A 17,482-nucleotide genomic window follows, 5' to 3' on the forward strand; every position below is an offset into this window, starting at 1 on the left:
GTATGTGGTCTTAGTAGAGAAGAACTGACTTTACCATTCGAAATCATGCTTTATATTCATTTTCAATGCCTTGCTTTTCATTTTGATACCTGATATACTTTTCTCTGTGTTAGGGCTAAACCATATGAAATTATTATTTTTGTTGGTCAGTAATGGTCCAGTATTGTCAGTTCAGATCCAATAGATTTAGGGTAAACAACACCCTGATCTGGAAATACATGTTTTGTAATGCTAAATGAAATGTACGAATTTTTTCTGAAATGAATATTTTTTTTAATTTTATTTATTTATTTGACTGAGTGAGAGACAGTGAGAGAAGGAACACAAGCAGGGGGAGTGGGAGAGGAAGAAGCAGGCTTCCCTCTGAGCAGGGAGCCTGATGGCGGGGCTCGATCCCAGGACCCTGGGATCATGACCTGAGCCGAAGGCAGACACTTAACAACTGAGCCACCCAGGCGCTCCTGAAATGAATAATTATTTATGAAATAATCTGGTTATAGAACCTTAACCATTCCAGCCAATGTTTTCCTTTTCCCCTTTCTTTGAAAATGTAGTCTCTGTTAGAAGAAAGCATATGACATTATTTCATACTTTTTTCTGTTTTTGGCTTCTGTGTCGTTTATTCCTTTTATAAGTCAAAGCAAGATTTTTCAAGTGCCAGCAATATGAATTCAACCTGATAACTTGAAAATTAAGATGTTTTCTCTCTGCTACTTGCATGCATACCAACTGTCACTACTAACAGTAAAGATCTGGCATCAAAACTTGGCTACCCGTTTTGTAGATATGAAAGGCAGAATAGAATATAACCTGCTCTTCACTTCCATGCAAGAACTTTTCAATCCTTTCAGGAACAAAAAGTTATCAGACTCATCAGACATGACTGACATCCCATACAGATAAGTGCATCATACTGTCTTTAGGAATTTTTTTTTCCGAGTAAAGTCTCAAGTTAACAACCCTTAATACAGTGATGGCAATTGTAAAGCTCTTTTGTTTTTTTTGTTGTTGTTTATGTATAATGTTTCTGTTTTTGGTCCTTTGAGATTTTTGGAACCAACTCAAAAATATTGGGACTTCTGTTTAAGGTTTAATGGTACAAGTAGAAGTTTTTTCCTATCTCTATATAAGATTTCCTAGTGGGGAAAAAATTTTTAAGTATATACAAGAGGGAAATAGTAAGATTCGGATCTTCTTTTTCTATCCTGCAGAAGACTAAAGCTTTATTCCCTGGAGCTGAGCTGTGGTGTCTTCGGCCCCTTTCCCAACTCATACAGAACCCTGGCAGCCTGGCCTGTGCCTTCTAAGACAGAAGTTTGGAAGACTTTTCTCCAGAGAAATGGATTAACCCAAGAGAAAGGATCTATACATAATTGAGGATCCCTCATGAAACAAAACTCTAAAGCTCTAAGCTGTCCCACAGAGAGCTATATGACAGTCACATAGTAATAACCTAAACATCCAGTGTTAGGGATCGCTTAAGTCATGACATATTCCAAAAAATGGTATAATATTTAAGCACTTAAAATTACATAAAAGAACTATATACCATGGAAAGTGTTCACAAGTTACTTTAAATGAAAAAAAGTATATGTAATATGTTCTACTTCAACACGATAATTCCACTTAAAGGAATGTATTAGAAAATCAGATTCACATAAAGATATGGATAGAGATATATGATGTTTATCTCAGGCTTATTTAAAGTAAAAAACGATTAGAAATAACTTGGATTTTCAACAATGATAGATTGGATAAATGAATTCTATTTGTACATTAGAACACTATATGGTCATAAGAATTCTGCTTTATTAGAATACTTAATAACGAGAAAATGCTTATATTTTATTAAGTTAAAACAGTCAGCAACACCATGTATATGTTATAATCCCAATTTCAAACACACACACACACACGTACAACATTTTCACAAAGATGTTATAGGTTCATTCACAGAGGTAGGATTCTGGGTAGTTTTTCTGTTCCTTGGCTGTTTTGTATTTCCCCAGTTTTCTACAGTGGAAGTTTTTTTAAACTTTTTTTGGAAATTTTTCGAAAATACAGAAAAGTAGAGACAATCATGTAATAACTATCATTTACCCAATACCCAGATTCAACAATTATTCATCATTTTGCCAGTCTCATTTCCTCTCTCCCTTTTTATTGAGGGCCAGAAAAGGAAGGCTGGAGTTATTTTAAAGTAGATCCCAAACATCAAATTATTTTACCTATAAATACTTAAATATGCATTTCTAACTGTTAAGGACTTTAAAAACCTAACCATTATGTCATTTTCACACCTAATAAAAGTAGCTAATTTCTTAATATTCCCTGATTTCCTCAAAGATCTCTTTTTTATTTTTTTATTTATTTATTTATTTTAAATTTTTTTTTTAAGAATTTATTTGAGAGAGAGAGTGAGAGAGAGAGAGCACATGAGAGGGGGGAGGGTCAGAGGGAGAAGCAGACTCCCCGCTGAGCAGGGAGCCCAATGCGGGACTCAATCCCGGGACTCCAGGATCATGACCTGAGCCGAAGGCAGTTGCTTAACCAACTGAGCCACCCAGGCGTCCCAAAGATCTCTTTTTTAATCAGGTTTGTTTGAATCAGGTTCTAAACCAAAGTCCATATATTGCATTTGGTTATTACATCTCTTGAGACTCTCTTATCCTGAACATTCCTACCTTCCCTTCCCCTCACATACCCACCCTCCCCTTTTTTTGGTCATTTATTTGTTGGAGAATTTTTCCTGAAGAATGATCCACACTGTGTTTGATCCACATTGTGTGTTTAGCTGATTGCTTCTTCGTGGTGTCTCTTGTTCTTTTATTCCCCATATTTCTAGTAAACTGGTAATTGGAGCTAGAGGATTGATTATATTGAGGTTTGTTTTTTTGTTTTTTTGAGAGAGGCTGCAGGGGGCAGAGGGAGAGAGAGTCTTAAGCAGGTTCCATGCCCAGCGCAGAGCCCAACACCAGCTCGACATGGGACCTGATCTCACGACCCTGAAATCATGACCCAAGCCGAAATCCAGAGTCAGACGCCTAACGGACTGAGCCACCCAGGCACCCCTATGTTGAGTTTTTTTAAAGACATGAATACTTTTTTGGGCAGTGGTGTTCATATCACATAGACATAAGATCACACATTAAGTGTTGCTAGGGTTGAGTGGTGGATTGAGGTGATGCTCATCAGTCTCATCCCTTTCAAAGGGTTGTAGTAGCCATTGATAATTGGTGCCTGTATCCATGATGTCATAGAGGTTGAAAAATGGCAATTTTTTTTTTACTCATGTAGCATTGCTTTTGCATTGATTAGCTGAAAGTCTTCTATAGGAAACAGTGAACATTTAGTATATTTTATTACAGTTTTTAAAATTATAACTCAAAAAAAGGAAAATAAAATCCAGCCATTGAAACAATCTTAAACACAGTCAAGTCCAACTTTACTACTGTGTAAACCTTAGGTTACTTGCCTTCTGTTAGCCTCAATTTCCTCGTCTATAATTGGGAATACCACCAGCTCCCTTGTAGGATTGCCATGAAAATTAGATGAGATGATATATTTAAGATACTTAGTAGAGTGCTGGTGTACCTAGTGGGTACTTAGTATACGTGTGTGTGTGTGTGTGTGTGTGTGTGTGTGTGTATAATTTCATTCACCCAACAGATGTTTATAGGAGACATAACTGTATATAGGCATTTGTTTCTGAGAATTTGGGATAGACTTGTGAACAAAACAGACAAAAACCCTTGCCCTCATGGGGCAGGGTTGGGAGACAGAGAAACAATAAACATAATAAGTAAATTATGTAGGGTAAGTACTAAAGGAAGAAAAAGTAGAGCTGTGCAAGTGGGTAGCTATTGTATAAGGCATGCAAGATGCAGTATTAAATGGTCAAGGTAGGCCTCATTCAAAAGATATGATTTGAACAATAACACAAAGGAGGTGAAAGCCATGGTGTCTGGGGAAGCCCATTCCAGGCAAGAGGGAACAACTAGAGCAAAGACCTAAGGTCAGAGTGTATCTAGTATGTTTAGAGAATAGCAAAAATGGTAGGAGAGAAGGTCAGAGAAGTAAGGAGGACAGATCATTTATGGCCATGTTAAGGACATTTTAAGGACTTTGGCTTTGACTCTAAATGAAATGGGAAACTTTGCAGAAGAGTGACAATCTGGCTTTCATTCAAAAAAATGTTCTGTGAAATGCAGCCAAAAAAATAAGATGAATTGATGAATGGAAAGAGCCATGGATAAACATGTACTAAAGCAAATATGGCAAAATGTTAAGTGTAGAATCTAGGGGGTGGATGTATATATATATGTGTGTGTGATCACTGTTTAATTCTTTCAAGTTTTCCATGTGTTTAAAAATATCTAAGAAAAAAATTTTTTAAGCTATTAAGAAAAAAATCGAAATTAACCCTGGTAATAATATTGTAATTTAACTGATATGTATTGTTTTATAGGATGATTCTAACATGTCACCGAAAACTCTCCTTAGGAAATTCTACATGAGAAATCTCATTTCCTCACTAACCTTCATTATGGAATAGAATGTAATTCTTTGGAAAGAATCCGATTAATAAAACCTAAAAAGTAACCTAAGAATATAAAAACATTAAAAATTACATTTTCTATATAGTAAAGTCACTGTCAATATTTAGACAAAATATAAATATGAGTCAAAAATTTATTCTGGCTGCTGTGTTTTAGAAATATAAAGGTCTTGGGCCAAGGGAGGTAACGGTGGACATGTTAAGAGGTAGTCTAATTCTGTGGCTAATTTTGAAAGAACCAACAGGATTCTCTGATGGATTGGAGGTAGAGTAAGAGAGAAAAAGCATTCGGGGATGTCTCCAAGGTTTGTGGCTTGTGGTATGAGCAGCTTTCTGGAAAAATAGGTTTGCTACAGCAAAGCCTACAACTAGAATGATTTGGTGGGGGGAAAATGGAGAATACACGTTTGGACAGTTTTGGACAGTTTGAGATGTCAGACATCTAGAGGAGATGATGAGTAGACAGTTTGATAAACAAGGCTGGATTTAAGGAAACAAGATTAGAGATATAAATTTGGGAGTCATCTGCATGTATATTGTTTAAAGTCTTGGGATTGGATCCAATTACCCAAGAAAGTGAGTGTGGAAAGACAAGAGGATCAAACCCTGGGGCATTTCAACATTAAGTGGTTGGAGAAGGGAAACAACAAAAGAGGATTGAGAAGGAACAACAAATGAGAGAAAAGAAAAGCCAACAGTTGGGTGTTCTAGAAGCCGTTTGAAGAAAATGTCTCAAGGAGGGCGTTTTGACTGTGTGTCAGGTGTTATTAGTTATTCTCCTCCCTACTCTCAAGTTGTTACTACCTGTTTTTGCTAAAATGTTAAATTAGAAGTGTTCTTAAATCACTCTCCCCAGACAATGACCACTTACTACAAGATTCTTTAAAGCACATAAAAGTAAAATCCAAAGCCTAACAACACTTTTTAAAAATTTGAGTTTTGAGGGCGCCTGGGTGACTCAGATGGTTAAGCGTCTGCCTTCGGCTCAGGTCATGATCCCAGTGTCCTGGGATCGAGTCCTGCATCGGGCTCCCTGCTCCTTGGGAGCCTGCTTCTCCCTCTGCTTCTCTCTCTCTCTCTCTATCCCTCTGTCTCTCATGAATGAATAAATAAAATCTTTAAAGGGCGCCTGGGTGGCTCAGATGGTTAAGCGTCTGCCTTCGGCTCAGGTCATGATCCCAGGGTCCCGGGATCGAGTCCCGCATCGGGCTCCCTGCTCCTTGGGAGTCTGCTTCTCCCTCTGCTTCTCTCTCTCTCTCTCTGTCTGTCATGAATAAATAAAATCTTTAAAAAAAATAATAAAATAAAATCTTTAAAAAAAATTTTGAGTTTTGAAAGCAGACTCCTCATCTTTATTTTTATATGCCTAGCATTTACCCTTACAGCGAGCATGTAAATGCTAAAACAGGAGTCCTGGGACCATCTTAGTTACTTTATGGTTCATGCCAAGCCCCTAAGACTACAGCTGCCCCTTAAGATTGTCTATCTTCGAGGCGCCTGGGTGGCTCAGTCGTTAAGCGTCTGCCTTCAGCTCAGGTCATGATCCCAGTATCCTGGGATCGAGTCCCGCATCGGGCTCCCTGCTCCTTGGGAGCCTGCTTCTCCCTCTGCTTCTCTCTCTCTCTCCCTCTCCCTCCCCCTCCCCCTCTGTCTCTCATGAATAAATAAATAAAATCTTTAAAAAAAAAAAGATTATCTTCTAGGACTAGCTGTGGGACAATACTGATAAAAGAAGTGTTTCACAGGCTGTCAGGTGGGTTGTCCTTTCAAAAGATTCCATAATATCACTCTGGAAGAAGAAAGTTAGGATTGGAAGAACTAAGTAAGAAAGTGGAATAACTGCAGCCCAGTAACAGCTCTGCTTTGTTGTTGTTTTGCCTTTCCCTGCTTTGAGTTGTACAGGGCTAGGGGAGCTTTAGTGTTTTAACTCAGAACATGAAATTGGTGTCAAAAGAATTTGAAATCTAATAGGAATCTCCTGAAATCAAGGGTAGTCTCCCCTTGTCTTAAGGAAGGTTAAAAAGTTTAAATCATAAAATTCACCCATACTTGTAATGAGTCCTTAACTGCACAGGGTAAGACATGAATTTGCCCTATTTTAGATATAGCAAAAGAGTTACCTTCACAAGAGTTCTGAATTCCACATCTTCATTGCTCCCCAGCCTCCAGCCTTTGATCGTCTGCCATGTATTGTTTGAACAAAACCCTGAGAGTATAAAAGTACAAAACATAGGAAGCTTAAAACAATAAAGGAGCCATAGATGTAAAAAAAAAAAGTTAAATACTAAAAGAATTAAGATTGTAGATAGACTTGGATTTGAACTAATCATTTTACACATTTCTAGGAGTACTATTCTTCACAAAGTAACTTATGCCACAGTTGATGGGTAGATTGTCATCCTTTCCATTGGTGCCATGGTGGCCTAGGGTGAGACCCCCAGTCCTCTCTTGTTTGGATTCAGAGGATGCTCCAGTAACATGTCTGAATAGATCCTGAGACTCTTTGGTCTTCACATTCTTCCTGGTCTGGCTGTCATTTAAAATATTTATCCTTGGGGCCCCTGGGTAGCTCAGTCAGCTAAGCGTCTGCCTTTGGCTCAGGTCATGTTCTCAGGGTCCTGGGATCGAGCCCCACATCGGGCTCCTGCTCAGCTGGGAGCCTGCTTCTCCCTCTCCCTCTGCTGCTCCCCCTGCTTGTGCTTTCTTGATCGCGCACGCTCTCTCAAAATTTTTTAAAAAATAAAATGTTTATTATTTTTGAGAAGATATTTGCCAATGACATCCAGTAAAAGGTTAGTATACAATATATATAAAAAACTGCAACTGAACATCCAAAAAAATAATTCAATTAAAAATGGGCAGAAGACATACAGATGGTCAACAGACACATGAAGAGATTCTCAACATCTCTTGTCATCAGGGAAATGGAAATCAAAACTACAATGAGATGTCACCTCACACCTATCAGAATGGCTAAAATCAACAACACAAGAAACAAGAGGTGTTGGTGGATGTGGAGAGAAAGGAGCCCTGGTGCGCTGTTGGTGGGAACGCAAACCGGTGTAGCCACTGTGGAAAACAATGTGGAGGTTCCTCAAAAAAATTAAAATGCGTTAGGATCCAGTAATCTCACTACTGGGTATTTACCCCCAAAATACAAAAACCCTAATTCAAAGAGATATGCACCCCTATGTTTATTGCAGCATTATTTACAATAGCCAAATGATGGAAGCAACCCAAGTGTCCATCGATAGATGAATGGATAAAGAATATGTGGTATATAGATACACAATGGAATATAAAAAAGAATGAAATCTTGCCATTTGCAACAACCATGGATGGATCTAGATGGTATAATGCTAAACAAAATAAGTCAGTTGGAGAAAGACAACTACCATATGATTTCACTCGTGGAATTTAAGAAACAAAACAAAGGAAAAGAACCAGACTCTTAACTATAGAAAACAATTACCAGAGAGAGTGACTGGGGGGATGGGTGAAATAGGTGAAGGGGATTAAGAGTGCATTTATCATGATGAGCACTGAGTACTGTATAGAATTGTTGAATCACTATATTGTACACCTGAAACTAATAGAACTTGTATGTTAACTACATTGGAATTAATTTCAAAAATGTTTATCCTTATTTTTCTTTTGTAATGCTAATTATAGAGACAGTTTATTTCTGCTAACTTCTAAATGGTAAATTCTTTAATTTTGGCAATTTTTTTATCTTGTGAGGGCTGGAATTTTTACCTCTTTGTCATGCTGTCTAGAAGTTTTCTTTCCCTAAGCTTTTCCCAGCTTTAAGAATGGAAGTTATTCTTTAGACCTAGTGCCTACTTTGAGGGGGTTGGGGGCTGAATTCATGGAATTCTCCTTAACTTAAAACCTCAAGATATGTTGTCACAGAATTGATGCAGAGTGACCTACATAAAATTATCGTCTCTCCTCAACCACTCAGCTCAGATCATGTCAAAGTTTTTCTTTATCAGATTTTGCGAGGTAAGATTTTCTTTTTGAAGAAAAAGGTAGTGGCACTGTATAAGTGAAATGTTTTGCTTTTCATTTGAACTTTAATCTGACCTTCCAAGGCTTTTTTCTTCCCTAAAGACTTTTTTCTTTTGACCAAGATATATTTAATAATCTCTACACTTGATGTTAAGAGGCTTTTAAGGGTGGCCAAATGGTTATTTTCACTGATGGAAGAGAAAGCCCTAATTCATTACTCAGTTAAGTAGGTTAATCTAGAGAGGTAAATAAGCAGGATGGTTTGTGGAACCCTGTGGTCTGTCACAAAGTTTCCTTAAAACAGCCTTTAATAGGAGTATGTGGCTGGCATCAGGTGACTCAATTGAAAAGTAACTGTTCCTTATGGGATGACATTTATTCTTCAAGTGTGGTCCAAGTGTTGGCTGGTATACCTGAGTCCAACTTTAGAAAAACAAGACTCTTAAAGCCAAAGCATCAAGGAGGCTGAGAAACAGCAATATAATTCTCCAGACTGGCTCATTAAAGAGCACCGACTTGATAGGCAGTTTGAGCCGACATTGCTAGAGCTGCTTCTGGCCAGCAGGTATATCCTCCGGAATTTTGCTGTTACAAATGGAGAACCGTTTAAAGCTGAAACATCTTTCTTACCTAGTAAAACACTCTTCTCCCTCTGCTCCCACACCAGGATTCATAGATTCAGGTATTCTTTATGGAGATTAAAAGGCATCTACCAACAGAATGAAAACACACACAAGGCGTTAATACTAGGATGTTCACCTTCCATAGATGTATTGATACTCTGTGGCAGGTGACAGAAGGAAGATACTAGATATTGGATCTTTTTTTACACTTGTAAGAAAATCTATGATTTGCTGAAAGACTCAGCCTTGAAGCTGTGACCTTTTTCTAACAGTGCTAAAACTCAGTCTTTTAATATGTCAAAAATATTTTAAAGTAATTAACAACCCCTCTTGAATCTCAGTGGTGGGGAATACTACTGACAAACCTGGGCAGGTTACTGAATTTTGTCTTAGTGAAAATCTGCCCTGGGAAGGGCTCCCTGGGGGGTAGTGAGGATTTGTTGGAGCCAGCTCAGAATCACAGGTTGAGAGTACCAATAGCAGAGCTCCTGTAGCCACCCACACTTGGGAACAATTCAAGGATATTGGTATGGTCAACTTTTAAATTCCAGCGCCTGAAAAGCTTATCTGTATTTAAACCTAACTCATCTTTTGAATTCTAGGCATTATCTGTAGATTGTGTAACCTTTGATGACACTTTATTTTACAAAGTTACAGTTTTTTGAGGTAGGACTAAGTCAAGCTTTGAATAACGTTTATGATGCCATTATTTAGAGAACAATCTTAAATCCTGTATTCTCTGTTACCGTGGTTTTCCCCAAATAATTGGTTGAGTGAAAAGAATTAAATATCTGCAATTAAATCCGTTTGTTATTTCAGGTTTGAAATATCTCCATTCAGCTGGCATTTTACATCGAGACATTAAGCCAGGGAATCTCCTTGTGAACAGCAACTGTGTTCTAAAGGTAGCTTTTCAGTTTCTTTAAGTATCTGAGAAAAATTTAGAATGCCAAGGCAGGTTTAAGAACAATGTGTTTTTGTGAAAGAGTTAAATTTATTTTCATCACTTTACCAAATAATTAAAGAACCGAGTTTTCTCTAGCAGTATCGCTAGTCATGGCCATAGTAACTGATTTGTCATCTTGACTCATGGTTTCTTCATGATAGTTTGCATATGTTTTGGAAACACTGAAATTGGAATTACAGTGTGACCAGAAAAAAGATAAAGAAGGTAATTTCTTTTTAGATTGTTCCAATGCTAAAGGAAGTATTTATCAAAAGAAATATTGCAAGACTAGTAAGTTATTTATATAAGAATGAAGTATGGCTTTCAAGAAGACTGTGTTTTTGCACAGCTAGCATTTCTATGCCGTGTGTGACTGAGATAGCCAAGTAAGGAAGTGGAAACACTTAAAAGTGAAAATACTAGGGGTGCTTGGGTGGCTCAGATGGTTAAATACCTGCCTTTGGTTCAGGTCATGATCCGGGAGTCCTGGGATCGAGCCCCATGTGGGGCTCCCTGCTCAGCAGGGAGTCTGCTTCTCCCTCTGCCCCCTCACCCTGTTCATGCTCTCTCTCTCTCTCAAATAAATAAAATCTTTTTTTTAAAAAAAAGGTAAAAATACTAAACAGAAAGGGGTCAAATATATTTGACAATATATAGTAGCCAATCCTGCTACTCCCTCTGAAGGGGAATTGATTACAGGATTTAATTGTAGTTAGTAGTCCCAAAATTTCAAGCCATTTCAATTTTACTTTCCCGCAGTGTCTCCACCTACCCCCATCCGTTGTTTCTTGTTAGAGTGGCTCACAAATCGCAAAATCCACATATGTGCATTTCCCTGCCTCTAATAGATGTATTAACGGAACGCCTAGTGAGAGGCCCGCCATATTTTCCCCATCATAGAAATTAGAAGTAAGGGCCTTCCTAGAACTGTGTGATCTCTGTGTAAGCAAATTTAAATTCTATTTATTTTATGAGTGGCTACAGTATTACATGGTGCTTCAGTTTGCAGTAAATATTCTTAACATTCCGACTGATAGATTTGAAAAAGAAAACTGGTTTTTTGTTTGTTTTAATAAATAAAGTCTATTTATATTTAAGTTTAAATAAATAAAGATTTATTTATTTGGAAGAAAGAGAGTGCACAGTGGGGAGGGGCAGAGGAAGAGGGAGAGAGAGTTCCAAGCGGACTCCATGCTGAGCACAGAGTACAACGCAGGGCTTGACCTCATGACACTGAGATCATGACCTAAATCGAAACGAAGAGTCAGATGGTTAACCGACGGTGCCAAGAGGCACCCCAAGGAAACTGGTTTTTAGATGTTACCTGCTTTATAAGTTATCAAGCTGTCATTGTTACTTAGCTTGATGGCAGTTAAACTAAATATTAAAAGCAAGTATATAAATGAGTATCATTTTGTATTTTAAATGCTTTCTTTAAAGTCTGGCCAATTTTCTTTAAAAGCTGGTATGTTATACTGTGAAAAAAAATCACCCTTCCTTATAGCCTTGAAGAACTGTTCCTGATTTAACTCTAGAAAGATTTAAAAAAAACAAAACAAAACTATCTTTCAGGGGCTCCTGGGTGGCTCAGTCAGTTAAACATCTGCCTTTGGTTCAGGTCACAATCCTGGGGTCCTGGGATGGAGCCCCTCATCAGGCTCCCTGCTCAGTGGGGAGTCTGCTTCTCCCTCTCCCCTGCCCCAACTCATGTTCTCTCTCTCTCTCTCTCAAGTAATATCTTTAAAAAAAAAAAACTATCTTTCATATTTTCCCTGAAAACAACTAATGTTGTGTTCAGTCTCTTTCACAGAGAAATTAATTGTTCCCCATGTCCACTAAAGTAAATATTCCTTCTATAGGTCATTGAGTTCATTTCCCTGCACCTTTCCACTTTTTAAAGAGCTGCAACCTATTCCCATAACTCTAATTTTAATTAAAAAAATTTTTTTAAACCTTAGGAATTCTTTATTCTGTTTGGACCAAATCAGTTTTATGACAATTTAAGCCAGTTTCTTCTTATTTTGGTTTCTGGTTCCCAAAGCATTTTGTTTAGAACCGTCTTGCTTGGTGCCACTACCTGCTTGAGGTCCGTTTTTCAAATCATCTGTTATGGTATTATAACTTCTAGCTACACAAATGAATAACTAGAGGAAAATGTCATTTATGAATAAACAACACAAAGATCAGGATAAATTGAAATTGTGCCCCACTCCTTTGACTTATCTTAGCAGCCTACTTTTAAGACCCAGAATGGAGTGCCAAGCTATGGACACTAATTCTTTCTTCTCAAGTGTACAAATTCATCAAAAATAATATGATAAAACATTTCTTTTAAATTAGTATCCTTTGGGCGCCTGGGTGGCTCAGTTGGTTGGGCGACTGCCTTCGGCTCAGGTCATGATCCTGGAGTCCCGGGATCGAGTCCCGCATCGGGCTCCCTGCTCGGCGGGGAGTCTGCTTCTCCCTCTGACCCTCTTCCCTCTCGTGCTCTCTGTCTCTCAGTCTCTCTCAAATAAATAAATAAAATCTTTAAAAAAAATAAAAAATAAAAAAAAAAATAAATTAGTATCCTTTCATATTCTGAATATATTTTGTTTCCTATTAAGCACAAAATGGATAATTTTGTTGGAAATCTCATTATCTTTTTGGTTGTCTGATCGTATAAGCTTCTTACTTTGGGTTTAGTTTGTCTTCCAGATAAATTGCCCAAAATGACTTCAGACAGACTGGTGTTTTTAACAGAGGACTTGCTTTATAACAGAAAACATTTTCTGTCCGGTGGGTGGGTGGTTGGTGGTGGTTGTTGCTGTTTTTACTGTAAATACAAGAAAGATATAGGAAAATGGATTTAAGTTCTTTGGTTTTGTTTTGTTTTAAAAGATATCCTAAAACGTCACAGCCAAGGAAGAGAGTTTTAAAATATTATGTGTTATTTGAACACTAACCTTTGGGAGAATTTGATAAGCAATTTATAGGATTTGGGTTTTTTTTTTTCTTTTTGGTATGGTTTTCAAACATTTTTTTAAGCTGCCAGACCCTTTTTTTCAAATAAAATCTTATGCTGCGACCTCAACTTAGAAAACAGTGTTAGTTTATCACTTATAATTTTGACTCATGAAGTTAATCAGTGAAAATGCTGGAGCTTGGAAGGCCCTTACTCTCTTATCTTAACCTCAGTGCTCCCACTTTTTGTTTTGGTGGCCCAGTATTAAGAAAATGTTCTTAATATGAGAAATTCCTGAAAATAAGTAGAAGTTGCTGGTGGTGGCGCTGCTGCTGTCTACTAACAGCTCACCTTGTAACCTTAGCATACTTTTCAGTTAAACAGAAATAACAAGAAAAGATTTATTCCTAGGTCTGCATATAAATTAACCACTTTCTGATTTACTTTTGTGTTACCAGGTTCTAGCATACTTTCCAAACCATAAGAGGCATTCAGTTAAATATTTACAGCACAAAGAAATGAGTGAAACTTGTAGCATTGGTATCCTACAGTGTGCTGCATTTTGACATACATATTTGAGTGTGAATAGTATTTTAAATAGATAGGTACATGGGAAGTTTAGGACTCAGTTTGAAACCCATAGATCTAAAGAAATTTTACTATGTGTATGCCATAAAGACAGTGAACATAGCTCAGGAGGTCTTCAAGATAGGCACTTTTTTTTTCGTATAATTCCTTGATAAGCCTTGAAAATACATAGTTTGGTTTGTACATTAAACCTAGAAATATGCATTGAGCTGTCTTTTTGGTTTAGTTATCAGTTGAAAAGATGAGTGAGAAGAATATTTTTTTTAAGATTTTTTTTTTTTTTTTTTTTTTTTTGGGCAAAGAGAGAGAGAGCACAAGCAGGGGAAGCAGCAGGCAGAGGGAGAAGCAGGCTCCCTGCTGAGCAAGGAGCCGGATGCGGGACTCGATCGTAGGGCCTCGGGATCATGACCTGAGCCAAAGGCAGACGCTTAACCAACTGAGCCACCCAGGCGCCTGAGAAGAATATTTTTAAAATTCATCATTTTATATAGAAATAAGGAAGTTTGAGACTTTTTTTTTCTCTTATGCAAATAAGATCAAATTATATATTGACACAAATATACTCTACCTGTACCATTGGAAACTTTTCAAAGTTCAGAATCTATCAAGATTTTGATTTTTTGCTTATTTTGTTTTACTTTACCATTTGTAAATATATTTGTCTCTTTAACAATATTTTGATAATCTTTTCTATTTAGATTTGTGATTTTGGATTGGCCAGAGTGGAGGAATTAGATGAATCCCGTCATATGACTCAGGAAGTTGTCACTCAGTATTATCGGGCTCCGGAAATCCTGATGGGCAGTCGTCATTACAGCAATGCTATTGACATCTGGTCTGTCGGATGTATCTTTGCAGAACTACTAGGACGAAGAATACTGTTTCAGGCACAAAGTCCCATTCAGCAGGTATGATTTTGCTTTAGGCTTTAGTAGCTTTCAATTCTATTACAGATTTAAAGGAAAAACCATCTTGCACACGTGTGTGGGGCTTATTCATTGTACTGTCTAAATTGCTTTTAGCAAATTGAGGTTCATTTAAAATTCAGAAAGTTAGGAAGTCGAAGATTACAGAGAGATTCATTTTGTAACTTACGAACCTATTAGAGGGAGTGTTGACTTTATTACATGCACTGATGCATAGCAGCAGACTCTGCTGTAACAATTTGCACAGGTGTAATCTTCCATTGTTAGAGGGCCTCTGTTCTTTCTGACTGAATGGGTCAGACTCGAAAATGCATTTGATGGCTTAATGTACTTACACTTTGTGCTTAGAATATAAATTTTGAGTGTTGATTTCCTTAAATCTGAACATTTAAGAACATTTTGAACCTTTATTTTTGGGCTAACATATTTAAATATGGCAGAGAACATTAGGAGCTTATTAAAATGTAGCTTTAGGAAATCATTGGTGTTACTTTATCTGCCCTGAGAGCTAATTCATTACCCCACATATTTTCTTGAGATAATTCGTAAGTATTATTTTAGATCCATAAATTATTTAAGATCCATAAATCTTAACAATAGTGTTTGCATGAGAATAATGTATCAGTGATGTGCTCAGCCTGCAAAATCAAACTGGTGGGTTCAAATCCTGGCTCTGCCACTTACTATCTATTAATTCTTAGGCAAACTAAACCATTCTGAGGACTGTTGTGCAGATTAAAAGAAGTAATAAAGCTGAAAATGAGGCCTGGCACATAATAAGCACTCAGCAAATATTAGTGACTGTGATAGTAGTTATATGCCAGAATGCTAGGGTTGCAGCGGTAAATAAGACAAAGTTCGTTCCTGCCTTTGTGCAACTTTCACATGAGACAAAATAAATAAGTACACAAATAAATATAATGTAAGTAAGCTAAGTAATGACAAATTCTGTGGAGAAAAATTGAACCAGGTTAGGGATAGGGAATGATGATAGAGCAGAGCATTGCTAAAGGGTTCTCTGAAAGAATGACATTTGAGGCGTGACTCAAAGTGAAATGAGGGAGTGAGATACTGGGCATGTTTCAGGAAAAGGACAACCAACATAATTAAGTCTCTGAGGCAAGAACAAGTGTGGCCTGTTGGAGGGATGGCATGATCAAGGGGGAAGATTGTAGGAGACAAGGTCAGAGAGAGAGAGACAGGGAAGGAGCCTGACTGTGGTGACTGGATAAGGACTTTGGATTTTATTCTGTCCAAACTGTAATGGAAAGCTATATGAAGGTTTTGAGCAAGGGAGTGTTAAGATTTGATTGATCACATTTTAAAAGATCACCCTGACTACTGTGTATCTTTGTAAATAATTCATACACTTGGCCCAAAATGGAAAAATTTCTTTTATACTCTTCTACAAAGAATTAACTGATACCTTAGAAACTGTATATGCTATGATGAGCATTTGAAATTATTTCTCTGCTATACATTCAAAGTCTATTTTTACCAAGTTTACATCTTAAAATTTGATCCTAGTGATAAAAAATTATCATATATAATTTTAATGCTGGGTACTATTGACAATACCCACTTTACTATTCAATTTCTTAGGAAGTAGATTTTAATGGACCTACCTGTAAGACCCATCATATCTGGACATAAGAAACTGCCATACAGAAAAGCTTAAATAAAAGTTAAGGGGTTGTTTGAGACACCTGGGTGGCCCAGTCAGTTGAGCATCCGACTTGATTTCAGCTCAGGTTATGATCTCAGGGTTGTGGGATCAGCCCCACATCGGTCTTTACACACACTCATCAGGGAGTCTGCTTAAGATTCTCTCTCTCGGGGCGCCTGGGTGGCTCAGTCGTTAAGCGTCTGCCTTCGGCTCAGGTCATGATCCCAGGGGTCCTGGGATCGAGCCCTGCATCAGGCTCCCTGCTCAGCGGGAAGCCTGCTTCTCCCTCTCTCACTCCCCCTGCTTATGTTCCCTCTCTGGCTGTCTCTGTCTGACAAATAAATACATAAAATCTTTAAAAAAAAGATTCTCCCTCTCCCTCTGCCCCTCCCACCCTGTGGGGGGGGGTGGCGCACATGCATGCTCTCTCTCTTTCTCAAATAAATCTTTTTTTTTATAAGATTCTATTTATTTATTTGACAGAGATAGCAAAAGCAGGAGCACAAGCAGGGGGAGTGGGAGAGGGAGAAGCAGGCTTCCTGCTGAGCAGGGAGCCCGATGCGGGACTTGATCCCAGGACCCTGGGACCATGACCTGAGCCAAAGGCAGACGCTTAACCCCTGGGCCACCCAGGCGCCCTCAAAGAAATAAATCTTAAAAAAAAACAAAAAACAGGGTTGTTCAAATCCCATATATTGAACAAGGATCTTGGATTGCTGAAAAGAATTGTGCGCGCGCACGCGCGCGTGTGTGTAAAGTGTGAAGCAACTGGCATAGGTAGGATTCAGATATCTTATTATCTAGAGAAATGCATAGGTCTTGAGTTTGCCAGTCTGATGTAGCCACTGACAGAGAACTCGCATCTATCATCAGTGTATTTTAGGATGAGAAATCAAGATCTAAAATGGGAAGAGAGTCTAACTTTTAAATGGAAGTAGTTATTTTCTGTAGCATTTTCTCTGTATCTTTGAGAAATAAAAACCCTAGCAGACTTCATAAAAATGTTTCTCACCCAGGGATCTTACCCATTTTAGACAACTTTCTGAATGTTTCCATTGGTTTTCATGAGCCAGTCATTTTCTTCTACCTTCACGGTAGTTGTTAGAGGTCCAAAAGTATCACCAACACACTTTTCCCAAAAAGCTTTGTATAGAGATCTTCTGTGTAATACAAGCTACTTGATCATCTCCATTATCCTGGAGGTCAGTGATCCTTATCTA

The 17,482-nt window shown here is 37.8% G+C and overlaps 1 protein-coding gene across 1 annotated transcript in view; it reads left to right on the forward strand.

The window, feature by feature from the left end:
* The window catches only part of NLK (nemo like kinase), a 164,726-nt gene that overhangs the window by 124,997 nt on the left and 22,247 nt on the right, over window positions 1-17,482 (forward strand). Inside the window, exons 4-6 of the mRNA XM_028109319.2 lie at window positions 8,457-8,563; window positions 10,012-10,097; window positions 14,369-14,578. Of these exons, the coding sequence (XP_027965120.1) occupies window positions 8,457-8,563; window positions 10,012-10,097; window positions 14,369-14,578 (403 nt within the window). The remainder of the gene's footprint in view (window positions 1-8,456; window positions 8,564-10,011; window positions 10,098-14,368; window positions 14,579-17,482) is intronic.

This window comes from Eumetopias jubatus, unplaced genomic scaffold (genome assembly GCF_037043125.1).
Source record: "Eumetopias jubatus isolate StellerSeaLion01/CBP00866 unplaced genomic scaffold, mEumJub1_p1.0 scaffold_10, whole genome shotgun sequence".
Classification (NCBI taxonomy): domain Eukaryota; kingdom Metazoa; phylum Chordata; class Mammalia; order Carnivora; family Otariidae; genus Eumetopias; species Eumetopias jubatus.